This window comes from Mus pahari, chromosome 16 (assembly GCF_900095145.1).
Source record: "Mus pahari chromosome 16, PAHARI_EIJ_v1.1, whole genome shotgun sequence".
In the NCBI taxonomy this organism is placed as follows: domain Eukaryota; kingdom Metazoa; phylum Chordata; class Mammalia; order Rodentia; family Muridae; genus Mus; species Mus pahari.
Window position 1 is genome coordinate 36,210,817 of NC_034605.1, and position 12,856 is coordinate 36,223,672.

General features: G+C 42.9%; 1 protein-coding gene across 1 annotated transcript in view; it reads left to right on the top strand.

Moving 5' to 3' along the window:
* The first annotated feature begins 2,498 nt into the window (after positions 1 to 2,498).
* The window catches only part of Wrnip1 (WRN helicase interacting protein 1), a 19,497-nt gene continuing 9,139 nt past the window's right edge, over positions 2,499 to 12,856 (top strand). Inside the window, exons 1-3 of the mRNA XM_021215620.2 lie at positions 2,499 to 3,540; positions 5,844 to 6,035; positions 7,264 to 7,505. Coding sequence (XP_021071279.1) covers positions 2,734 to 3,540; positions 5,844 to 6,035; positions 7,264 to 7,505 — 1,241 coding nt within the window. The 5' untranslated portion in view covers positions 2,499 to 2,733. The remainder of the gene's footprint in view (positions 3,541 to 5,843; positions 6,036 to 7,263; positions 7,506 to 12,856) is intronic.

Consider the following 12,856-nt stretch of genomic DNA (forward strand, 5'->3'; position numbering starts at 1 on the left):
TGCAGCTTTACCAAGGGGTCACAGTGCGACTCACTCAGCTCCAGATAACTTGAAATTAAATGTAGTTCATTTTCACCACATAGTCCATTCATTAGGGCTCAACTCTATTCTTGTCTTTGGGAGTAAGTTATGTATCTTGATATGGAGAATTCCCTTATTTATATGTGTGAACAAACGGCATATGCAAAAGGATTAAGATGAAGATAGAGTAGGACACATAGTATGTATGAGACCCTGGGTTAAATCTCTATCACAAGACAATGAAAGCAACCAGAAGGAACTAAAAAGGGGGCCTCCCAGAGACTGGGCTTCCTTCCTTTATCCCTGAAACCCTACTTCTTCCTATATGAGCCAACGATTTGTTTCTCTTTGAATCTAATATTCTTGCATCTTAGGCATTGGTGACCACCAAATGGTCATGTGCACTGTATGTTCAGATCTGATTTCTGTGCCCAGAGAACAGTCACTGTATGGATGCTAGCACTGTCTTGATTATTGAACCATCTCCTGTGTTGTGTAAAGAGTGCTTCTCAGGGGCTGGAGAAATGGCTCAGTGGTTAAGAGCACTGACTCTTCCAGAGGTCCTGAGTTCAAATCCCAGCACCCACATGGTGGCTCCCAGATATCTGTAATGGAATCTGATGCCCTCTTCTGGTATGTCTGGAGAGAGCAACAGTATATTCACATAAAATAAATACTTTTTTTTATTAAAAAAAAAAAAGAATGCTTCCCAATTATCTCTGATTGAGTAATAAAAAGCTGATCAGTCTCTGGCTGAGCAGAGGAGATAGGAAGGCTGGACTTCTGATCTCAGCCAGGTAGAGAGAGAAGGAAGAGAGGGACAAGAAGACCAAGGTTTGCCCATGAGGTTGAGATGAAGAGCTGACATAAGGACACACATGGACCAGAATGAGTCAGGGGAAGACCAGACTGGCATGTTAACAGGGCATTAGTCTGGATATTATCAGCCTTAGAGGGTTAGAATAGCCCAGATGGGCCCAGTTTAGGCTTGCAGCTTGTTATTAAACTTAATAGATCTTCATGTCAGCTATTTGGGAGCCAGAACGGGAACAGATGAGGTCTACACTTAGGTACGTAACAGAATTTGTAACTTACTTCACATTAGCTATTGCCAGTTTACTTCATAGCATAAGATAATTAAACCTTCAGTGGGAAAACAGTAAATAGAGAGTTTCTACAGTAACTCACAATGGTATACTGTTGGGTAGTAAAATAAATAACACTCAATTTTTGTCAAGATTCATAAAAGTCTTTGTTTTCCCTTAACACATTTAAGTTCTGATTATCAGCAATAATCAATTATAATAAAATTTTGATTTTTTTTGGTACCCCCCCCCAGGTATTTGACAGATTGAGAATTCCAGCCTTAACAACTTAACAAGTTACACTCCTCTCAATCCACCTATATGTATTTACATATCTTTTAAAGATGTAACACTTTTATGTTTACATGTTTTGCCCGCATGTATGACTGTGCATTACCTAGGTGTAGTGCTCCCAGAGGCCAGAATAAGGAGTCAGATCCTCTGAATTGGTGCTGCAAACTGAAAGAGGAACTTCTACAAGAGCAGCTAAGTGCTCTTAACTACTGAGCCCTCTCCAGACCCCTTTGCATCTTTCAAAGGGGTAACTTACAGAAAAGCATAATAAAACGATAAACAGTAATACATGGATGTAGACAACCACACTAACTTTATAAACTTCTTTTTCAAAAGTAAAAATACAATTTTGTATTATGTAGCCCTGGTTGACTTGGAACTCAATATGTAGACCACGCTGGCCTCAAACTCTTGAGATCCACCTGTCAGTACCTCCTGGGTTACTAGTATTAAAGGTACACAGCACTACACCCGGAGAATAATGTATACATGTCTATGGTACCCATTTTCTGTTCCATACCTTTAAGGGCTGCCTGCCACTATTTTGTTATGGGGATACAATGCTGTTTTTCAGTTTACGGCTATTATATCAGCTAGAGGTAACTCTTAAGCAAGTTCTTTGGGTGACAGGTCCTAAAGTAAAATTAAGGGGCACAGGGAGAGGGAATCCCTTTTATTGCATTTCCTTGAGCAGCCTTCTGAGTTGAACTTTGTCTAACTGCGTAGCTGCTTGTGTGTTTATGTCGAAGTCCTTTCTCCAGCTTCCTAGGCATTTCTGGGGCATTTCCACTTCGTTTTAGTTTCATTACAAATATTCTCCCTGATGACAGCATCTCTGGTTCCGCACCCAGAAGGCCAAAATCCTGGAAAGCCAGGTTCCCAAGTTCCCTCCGCTTTCGCTTTACTCGAAGACGGTTGTTTCCGGTACTGAGCAGGCATGCGCACGCGCACCACGCCTGTCCAAGCAGCGCCCCAGAAAGGCTCTTCCTAGGGACGGGAGAAGACGAGAAGCCCTGTTGTAACGGAGAACTACATTTCCCAAAGTTCAATGCGAGAAATTGCCGGTGGCGATTGGGGGCAACCGGTTGCGGCGTCTTCTGCCCGCTTTGGACTACACTTCCCGACACGACGCGCGAGGCGTTGCCAGCTGCGGGCCGAGGGCGAGTTGACGCGGGAGCTCGGGACGTGAGGCATGAGCGGCGCCCTCCCTCGGCCCGTGCGTGTCCTGCTCCCTACCCGCGCGAGGGTCGCGCGGCACCGGGCCTAGCGGAGGGCATCGGCGTTCTCCGGGGCAGGTGCAGCCGCACGGGCGCCAGGGAGGGCAGCTGCCACCATGGAGGTGAGCGGGCCGGAAGACGACCCCTTCCTGTCGCAGCTGCACCAGGTGCAATGCCCAGTGTGCCAGCAGATGATGCCCGCCGCGCACATCAACTCGCACCTGGACCGCTGCCTCCTGCTGCACCCTGCGGGGCACGCCGAGCCAGCGGCCGGCTCTCACCGCGCCGGGGAGCGGGCCAAGGGGCCCTCGCCACCCGGCGCCAAGAGGCGTCGACTGTCGGAGAGCTCGGCGCTGAAGCAGCCCGCCACCCCGACGGCGGCCGAAAGCAGCGAAGGCGAGGGCGAGGAGGGCGATGACGGCGGCGAGACCGAGAGCCGGGAGAGCTACGACGCACCGCCCACGCCCAGCGGTGCGCGCCTTATCCCGGACTTCCCGGTGGCCCGTTCCAGCAGCCCCGCCCGGAAGGGTATGGGGAAGAGACCGGCGGCTGCAGCCGCCGCAGGCAGTGCATCCCCGCGCAGCTGGGATGAGGCGGAGGCGCAGGAGGAGGAAGAGGCGGGGGTGGACGGCGATGGCGACGCGGACGTGGACGGTGAGGACGATCCCGGGCACTGGGATGCGGACGCCGCCGATGCTTCGTTCGGAGTCAGCGCGGGTCGCGCGCATCCCCGGGCGCTGGCGGCGGAAGAGATCCGACAGATGCTGGAGGGCAAGCCGCTGGCTGACAAGATGCGTCCCGACACGCTGCAGGACTACATCGGGCAGAGTAGGGCCGTAGGGCAGGAGACTCTGCTCCGCTCGCTACTGGAGGCCAACGAGATCCCTTCGCTCATCCTGTGGGGCCCGCCAGGTTGCGGTAAGGTGAGTGCTGTTCTTGCCGAGGGTCGCGGAGGTATTCTGAGCCGGGTGCGGTTCTCGGAATTCCGGACCCCTCCTCTGGAGAGGGAGGCCTGGGGGCGCGGTCCTGATGCGTGAGCCGAGTTTGTAATAAGCAAGCAAGCAAGCAAGCATGCCATTCTCCCAGATTCCCCAGACCCCTTGTTGGGCGTTTTCCAGAAGAAAATGCCCGAATGTCTTGGTTTGTGCAGAGACGTGGACCGAGATTCGAGCTATCTTTGTGGTCATATTCGTGAATTTTAGTGACCCAGTTCCAAGCAGAGGACATGCTGTAAACATTGGGGAAGAAACATTTTGTATGCTCCATTTGTTGTGGAAAAGTAATTAATTTTTTTCTATTTTAGTTGATCCCCTCTCCCACTAATTGGTTATTCTAACTGGTTTTTGGACCTAGTAGAAGTCTCCCTTCTGTGATTCGTTTTCAACAGGCATTTCCATAACTTTCTCATACCAACTGCTGCTTGAGAAAAGCATCAATGTTCTGTCTTAACCACAGCCAGAGGAGATTGGTTAGAATACCGTGGGTTTAGAGAACAGGTCACTGGAAGAATACTTGAGAAAATGTGGTGAAGTGACAATCCTGTTCTTAGGATAACCCGTCCTATGGACAGTCAAGAAAGGGCCCAGGATTATAAAGAGCTCTTCTCAATTTATGATTCAGACTGCTTCATTCACAAGCACATTCCTGATGTATATCCTGTTTTCCTTCGCAGCTCCTCTTAGCCACACCTCTTTATTTGCTGGAATACATCATAATTCCTTCTGTGCCTGCTTCTACTCCTGTTCTCTCTGGCCAAGCATAAATCACATGTACCCAGATAACATTTTTTTTTTTTTTTTTTTTTAAAGCCCAGGCCCTTGCACTCTACTCCATCATTGAGCTACACTTCCAGCTCCCAAAATAACATGCTTGCTGATTGCTTAGCGTGCTGATTGTTAGCATCTTGCCCACTCCTCCCGGATTCAGTGGTAGTTTACTCCTTTTAGGGGTTCGGTCAGTAGCATTGGTGGTGATTCTGACATCATGTTACCACATGAAAATAGTCAGCTATTGATGCTTGTAGGCTTTGAAAAGGTCTGCAGGGAGATGAGTGGTGAGTCATGGAGAATTGAGTACAAGAGATTTACTGGACCACGGCTGCTCAGTGAGGTACGTTGTGATAGTCACAAGCCTATATGACAGGGGAGCCTAATTCCAAAAGGCACAGGTAAGCTGGGATTTGTTACCAGGCCACCAGTGTCTAGTAACACTCAACTGTACTATTTCCAGAAAATTAAAGCACAACCTTTCTATTCAGGGATAGTTTCATTCGGCAAGCAACCTTCTGTCTCTCTCTCTCTTTTTTTTTTTCTTATTTTTAATATTGAATTGCTAACAGTAGTATTAGTAGTATCAAATAAATATTTATTGAGCACCAGATATTGAATTAAGAGTTTTCTTGAGGCCCTGAAAGGTAGCTCAGTAGTTAAGAGCACAGACTCCTCTGTCAGAGGATCAAGGTTCAATTCCTAGCACCCACATGTTGGCTCATAGGCACCTGTAACTGCAGTTCCAGGGGATCCAGTGCCTTCTTCCAGGAGATCTGACATCCTTTCTTCTGACATTCCAGGGCAAGAGACACACACATAGTGCAGACATTCATGCAGGCAAAACACCCTATGCACAAAACAAATTATTCCTATTTTTTAAAAAAGGTTTTCTTGAGTCTTTCCTTTGTTTTCTAAGTACTAATAAAATCAAATTGCTCCTTTTAATCTCCTTCTAGAGCGAATGTGCAGAAGTGGCATGTAGCTGTTTCATATGCTAGCTGCTTATTTCCCTCAGAAGCTGTTCATTTTGCCGTTCTCAGCTAATCTGCCGGCTTCCCATTTGAGCTTGGTTCTAGGATCAGCTCTTATCCTGGGGCCTTTAGCATTATACTCTTGGCCAGAGGAGAAAGAATTTCTCTTTGGTGAGAGGTCACAGCTGTCACCCTGGCTTTGCTAAATCAAGACTTCTATTCTTTATTGGGATTCATAAGAGCTTAAAGAGTCCACCAAAAAAGAATCAAAAGGAGTTAAGGGTGGAGGATGGTCAGAATTGGCCTAAGATTTAACTATCTTCCGATTTTCATTGTAATGCTTATGGATCGTCTCTGCTTCAGCACTCTTCCATGTTCAGTGTACTTGGCTAAGTAGATACGATATTTATGGTACTTATGCTTTTTGGTACCTATGCATACTGCCCAGTCTGACTAGGTTTTTAAACTTTGCATATCTTTCTCTAGACCACCTTGGCTCACATCATAGCCAACAACAGCAAGAAGCACAGCATAAGGTTTGTGACATTATCTGCAACAAATGCCAAGACAAATGACGTGCGAGATGTCATAAAGCAGGCTCAGAATGAAAAGAGCTTTTTCAAAAGGAAAACCATCCTTTTTATTGATGAGATTCATCGCTTCAATAAATCTCAGCAGGTATATTAACTTTGTACTATTTTTAGATATTATGTATGTAAGATAAGATACGTAGAAGGTAAGACCACTTTGTAAAGTATAAAGCAATATACAAATGCAACAAATGTTAACTTTCCTCAAGACACATAGGCTTGCCATCCACCCCCAACTCCCCCCCCCCTTTTCTTTCTCTTTCTTGAAAGTATTTTTAGATGACAAGAGAATGCTTTCTCCCTCTGATGAATGAAATAATTGCCATATCTCGGAGCTGTCCATAGAAGAAAAGGTTCTTTTGATCCATTTTCCAACTTTTAGAGCCTTTTAATCTAAAAAGACATTGTGACCAGTTGAACTCAATATAAAGATCATTATTTAAGGCTAGGGTATAAAGTACTTACCTAGCTTATGAAAACCTTGGATTCTAGTTCTGCCCTGTCCTCCAAAGTTCATGGTTTTATCTTTCCCCACTATTTTTATGTTCAAAATTATTTTCTGTTTTCTGTGCCAAGGTAAAAATTGTAAGATAATGCTGTTTATTTTAAACCCTTTAGGAAGAAAAAATGATAGTTTGTTTTTATAAATAAAACTTCTTTTGAATTGCCTAAACAGAAAAAAAAAAATTCAGGCATACTTTTTGCTTTGATTTACATTGTTACAGCTTTTTAGGTATAGGTAGAAATATTTCCCAAAACTAATAAACCTCTTTTCTCCAGATTTGAATCTCTTTGAGTATACCAACACTTTAGCATTCTGCCTGATTTCGGCTTATATATGGGACCAGTGAGTTGGCATTTCCCCTTTAGATAATGTCTACTAGTTGCATCTTCACCAGTTTGTTAAGAACAGTTACATGATGATTGAATACTTGTAGGAGAAGAACATTTTAGAAATATTAGCAATGATCTTCTGTAAAAAGCTGATGTTGCATATGTATGAACTCTGTACTAGTTCATCATTAGGTAGAAGGTACTTATCTAACAAAGAAGTAGTTTATATTGAAACTGTTAGAATTGTACTTGAGAATTACCGTATTCTTCCAGCAAAAGACCAGAGTTAGACACTGACACCCAGAAGTTGCACTTTACATATACTAACTAAGAAAGAGACTCTTGAAATGGATGTGTCTAAACTGATGAACGTCCTGAAAAGGTAAACTTAGAAAATGAAGGAGTAGCCAGGCAACTTACGGAGGCCTCTGCACGTGGCTCTTGAGTGAAATCACTTTCTTCTCTTTCCCTCCCATCGTTAGGACACTTTCCTTCCTCACGTGGAATGCGGGACAATCACGCTGATTGGTGCGACCACTGAGAACCCTTCCTTCCAAGTCAACGCCGCACTTCTGAGCCGCTGTCGGGTAATTGTTCTTGAGAAACTTCCAGTAGAGGCAATGGTGACGATTTTAATGAGAGCCATCAACTCACTGGGAATCCATGTCCTAGACTCCAGCCGTCCTACTGACCCTCTGAGCCACAGCAGCAACTGCAGCTCTGAGTAAGTAGATTATGTGCCGCCCTGAGTGCCCACACCTCCCTGAGACTCTCCTGGCCGAGGGCCAAAGAGGGCTGGGCCTTAGGCAGTGGAAGGGTGAGGCCAAGAAGAGCCATTGGTCTGCCTGTGAGGAAAATAAAGGAGGAAGAAAGTGCTTAATTCTGCCTGCAGGACCTGCCTAAGGTTCCCTTTTCTTAAGGTGCTTCTTGTGCCTACTGATAGGTGTGTCGCATCTCTGAGCTTTAATATTGCTTTGTTATTGTGGTAACCTGGGCATTTGCTTTTATGCTTCATGCTTTTTCATCACTCGCTTATTTTAAAGGTTTAGAAAGACTATAGGAAGCCTTATGTAAAGGCTTGAAGCCACTCATTAAATAGAAGAAATAGATACATACTTCTAGAATTAATTTACAAATCTTTGGAGATCTGTGTTAGATTCAGATTTCTTTTTGCCCCACAGTGTAATTTTCAAAATATTGAAAAACTAATGTAATTCTACCCATACAATTACTTAAAACATTTTGTATATTCCAAAACTCGTTTCCATAAAAGTAAAGAAGTGTTACTGAAAGTGACATGGTCTGAAAGTGACAGACTGAAGAGACTGTCTCATTCCTTTTGTTGACTAACTCTGCATCATGACTACCCGTAGCCTTTCTTGTGGTTAATCCATTTGATTTCATGGGTCAGAGGTTTTTCTTTATTGTTAGAAATGTTGTTCAGAAGTCATTTGTCCATGTGCTGACTGAAATTATGCAGTAGAACATCATGTGGTCTGAGGAGAAACCATTGCCCACCTCCTCATGCTGTGGACCAGACAGCTGCTTGTGCTTGCTCCAAGGCCAAGTTCTGGGGCCACTTTTCAGTGAGGATTAAAGTACAAGGCATAGCTGTAACCTCAGGTTTTAGGTTTCAGCAGTTTCTCCCTGTGTGTCTACATTCTTCCATTTGCTTCTGTCTTACATTTGGGAAGAGCACTACCACCATGTCTCATTAAAAAAAAAAAAGAAAAAAAGAAAAAAGCCTTGAAATACTTGGCCAAGGATCTCTGGGCAGAATGAAGTTGCTTCATTGTAGAGAACAGTTATGGAATGGCCATTAGGAGTGTGGCCAGAAAAATGTTTGGGAACTGCTGTTATCTGACCATTGTTGTCGTATCAGGGGCCCATGTGGGCTGGCTCTCAGGTCATTGTATCTACTATAGTCTTTTCTCTGTCTCTTTAGAGGATTAGTTTTAGGACCCCTCACAAGTAAATGTGTAGGTACTTATGTACTCTCTATAAAAAGATGCAGTGTTTGCATTAAATCTATACACATTTTCCCATACACTTCAAATTCTGATTAGATTGTTTTTTAGTTTTTAACTTTTTTTTTTTTTTTGCTGTCAACTCAATACCTTATTCATGACAAATGTTTTTTTACTAAACTGTGCTTCCACCCACCCTAAAATACAATGCCTAATGTGATACAAATGCTATGCAGATAGCTGTTACTCTCTGTTGTTTCGGGACTAGGGGCAAGGAGAAAAGATCTGCACATGTTTAGTAAAACACATTTTAAAAAGCATTTTTTTTATTCTGTCAAAGACTGATAGAATTTTAGGCTGTAGAGAATCCATAGGTCAGGTGTAGACTCATGTCAGCATGTGGTAAAGGCAAATTGAAAAGAGAAAGCAAGCCAGGCAGTGGTGGCGCACACCTTTAATCCCAGCACTTGGGAGGCAGAGGCAGGTGGATTTCTGAGTTCGAAGCCAGCCTGGTCTACAGAGTGAGTTCCAGGACAGCCAGGGCTACACAGAGAAACCCTGTCTCGAAAAAAACAGACAAACAAAAAACAAAAACAACAACAACAACAACAAAAACAAACCAAAAAAGAAAAAGAAAAGAGAAAAAGCAAAGAAGAAAATTGCCTAAGCTTTAGGAAACTATTTTTATCCTTTATGTTAGTTGTAATGTGTCTATAAGTTTATATACTGCATAGTCAGGTCATTTTTATTTCCTGTCATTTCATGAGTCTGAGTTATCCATGTGCTTCCAGGCTTCTCATTCACTGCTTTGTCATGATTGAACTGAGGTCAGTAGAACTGTGGAGCTCATCTTCATGAGGAGGGTTTCTGTGCTTTAAGAGATTCCCAGATGATCTGCAGGCACATAAAGTCTGAGGAGATTCAGTAGAAGAATTAAGACTTCATATAGATACAGACCTGCTAAAATGGCATTGCCATCAGTGCAGACCTCCCACATCCAACATGGCTTACTGTTGTCAGTTGTTTAGAGCTGATTCTAGTTATGGCTTCTTTTCATTCTTGATTGCTTCTTCTGTCTTCCTCCTTCCTGGGTACGCTAAGAAAATAGGAAGTTGTGCTTGTTTATATCCCCATCGCCTGCCAATCTTATCTTATGTGCTTGGTGATTGGTTAGGGCATGAATAAATCCTAGCTTTCAATGTGAAAAACATGGTTTAATTCTTCAGTGCTATCCTTCAGAGGAGGTCATTGCCTGAGTATGAGAACCTTTTCCCTTTGGTAAAATATCCCTTTTTCACAGTAAAGTAAGTATTAACCTTAGCACAATTGATGACTGGATGGCTAGCATTACTGACAAGAAGTTAGGAGATGTCATAGATCACAGACAAACAAACACTTTCTAGGTGACTTCCTGAAAGAAGTAGCTGCCACCTCAATTGCCAAGAATAATTTTTGGCTTTCAGTTTTTGTGGATAAAGTATTACTTCCAAATCACTATTTACTGGCATCAACTGTGTGTTCATTCTTACACTAATCAGGTTGGTTACCCTGATCTAGCTAGAAGAAAAGACTCAGATCCCAGTCATTGACTCCTCTCTGGGAATACTGTGCATTCATATTGATGTGATATATTTTGATGCTCTAGGTAGAAACTAGAACATGCACAGAGAATTCTAGACTGTTGAAGGCTGTGTATGAGGTGGCAGGTATGGCACCTAGGACTACTCCAGGTGATGCTTATGCCACTTGATTGTATTTGCAAATCCGAGTTCTCACATACAGTGTCTCCATTACAGCAGCACAGAAGCATTCAGTTTCTTGCTTGTTTTGGTTCTGGCGTTCATAACCAGGTCTTTTCAGTTGCTCAGCCACTAAGCTCCACCTATCTCCACCCCAGCCTGCGTGCTTTTAAAAGAAAATTCCTTAGGCCTTTAATCTCTGCATTCCTGAGGCATTAAAAGTCCTGCATATGCTAGGTATTGGCTGCTGGGTATTGTGCATGTTAAGAAGTATGTTTCTGTGCCTGTAGAGAGCATGTAGTGTGGTAAAAGCCAGACTAGCAAAGAGCTCGTAGTACTCTGCTCTGGTCGTCTGTACGAGAGAGCTCCTTAAACTTGTCATACTAGAGAGCCTTTTCTTCAAGAACTCGTGTGACCCCAAGTATATAAGAGAGGAATGAAAGTCAGACTTTGATGGGTGATGATTCATTCATAAAGTGATGATGATGATGATGTGATGATGTTTATGTTTTTGTTTATTAAGTCAGAGTTCCTCTGTGCAGCACTAGCTGTCCTGGAAATCACTCTGTAGACCAGACTGGTCTCGATTTCAAGATCCACTTGCCTCTGCCTCCCAAGTGCTGGGATTAAAGGTATCCACCACCCTTGCCTTGCTGGCTAAAATTATTTTAAAACAGTTATTTAGTGTACATGTAATTTTTTTTCACTAAAGATGAAACTTATTTGCTTACTAATGAGATGAATGTAGTTGTTTAAAACAATACAAAAGATACATGCTGATTGGAGCTTATATACTGATGAATGACAATAGAAAAATATTAAAAGTCTTTATTGTCTTGGGTCTAGAGATGTGACCCAGTTGGTAGAGTGCTTTTCTAGCATGCATGAAGTCCTGGGTTTGATTCCCAGCACTGAAAAAACTGGGCATGGTCATATATGCCTATATTCCAGCACTCAGGAGGAGAGGAAAGATGATGCAAAGTTTAAGGGTGTTTAGTTCAAACCAGGCATCTTTAGTCCAGGTAGACAGCTTAAGTGACCTGTGCCACTTAAGTGCATCTTTACAAATACTTAATTTCAGCTCTGGCTTCTTTTTATTCAGTGAGCCAGGCTGGCTTCTTTGGTTCTCCCATGAAATTACAAGTAATTTTACTTTCCAGTATCATGTGTTGAATAAAACCCAAAAACTAATGTGTGAAAGAAGAGACCACGGAGTTCCCTTGTGTTCTGCTAAGATCAAAGCTTTTTCTCCAGTTGGAGAAGCGAGGTCCTGAGTCTTTCACCTCTGTATCTTGTTACCCAAAAATACATCTTCAAAATCATTTGCTTTGCCCAATTTTTCCTTATTACAGAAGCTTTTATATCTTTGTTGTTGTCATTTGTTGTTGCTGTTTTTGTTTTTGTTTTGTTTGTTTGTTTTTTGAAAGAAAGATCCCACTGTGTTACCCCGGCTGTTCTGGTCCTTGCTTTGTAGGCCAGGCTGACCTGGAACTCAGGACTACCTGCCTCTGCCTCCTGGGTTTAAATTCATGGGCTACCACACCTGGTCATATTACTCTTTATTTTGTTTTTCATTTATTTTGCATGTGGGTTCTGGTGAATATATGCCATGTAACGCATGTGGAGGTCAGAGGACCACTTACGTATTAATTGGCTCACTCCTTTTACCTTGTGAGTTCTGGGAATCGAATTCAGGCTTAATTCGATTCAGGTAAATGCAAGTACATTTACCCACTAAGGCATCCTACCAGCTCCTGTTTATGACCTCATCACAGCATAGTTTGTTATTTATTATTTTATTGCAGGGATACTCTGGAATTTTGGTCAGTCTAGTTCCAAGTAGATTTTACTCCCAATTAATTTTCTTTAACTTTTGATGTTTCTTTCCAAATTGAAGCACTCCCCGCTCTTGTGCATGTGCGTATACGTATGCATAAATCAGTTCTTTCCTTCTATGTGGGTTCCAAGGATTGAACTCAGATTGGCTTATTAGCAGCAAGCATATGTACTCACTGAGCCATCTCACTGGCTCCTATTTTATCATAGTATGAATTATTTCCTCCCCTCATTCAATTATAAGACATTTCTGTTTTAAATTTTAGTATTAACATCTTTTTTATTATTATTATTAATAGTACCAGTGTGTCACTTTGTGTGCTTGTGCAGTGCGTGGGTATGTGAGTGCTAGAAGAGGTCAGTTAGAACCAGTTGTTGGAACCCTTAGAACCAGGAGTCAAAGATGGTTGTGAGCTGCACCACGTTGGTTCTAGGAACTGAACTTGGGTCTTTTGCAAGAGTATTACATGCTCTTACTCACTGAGTCTTCTTTCTAACCCTAATTTTTTATTTGTGTGTGTGTGTGTGTGTGT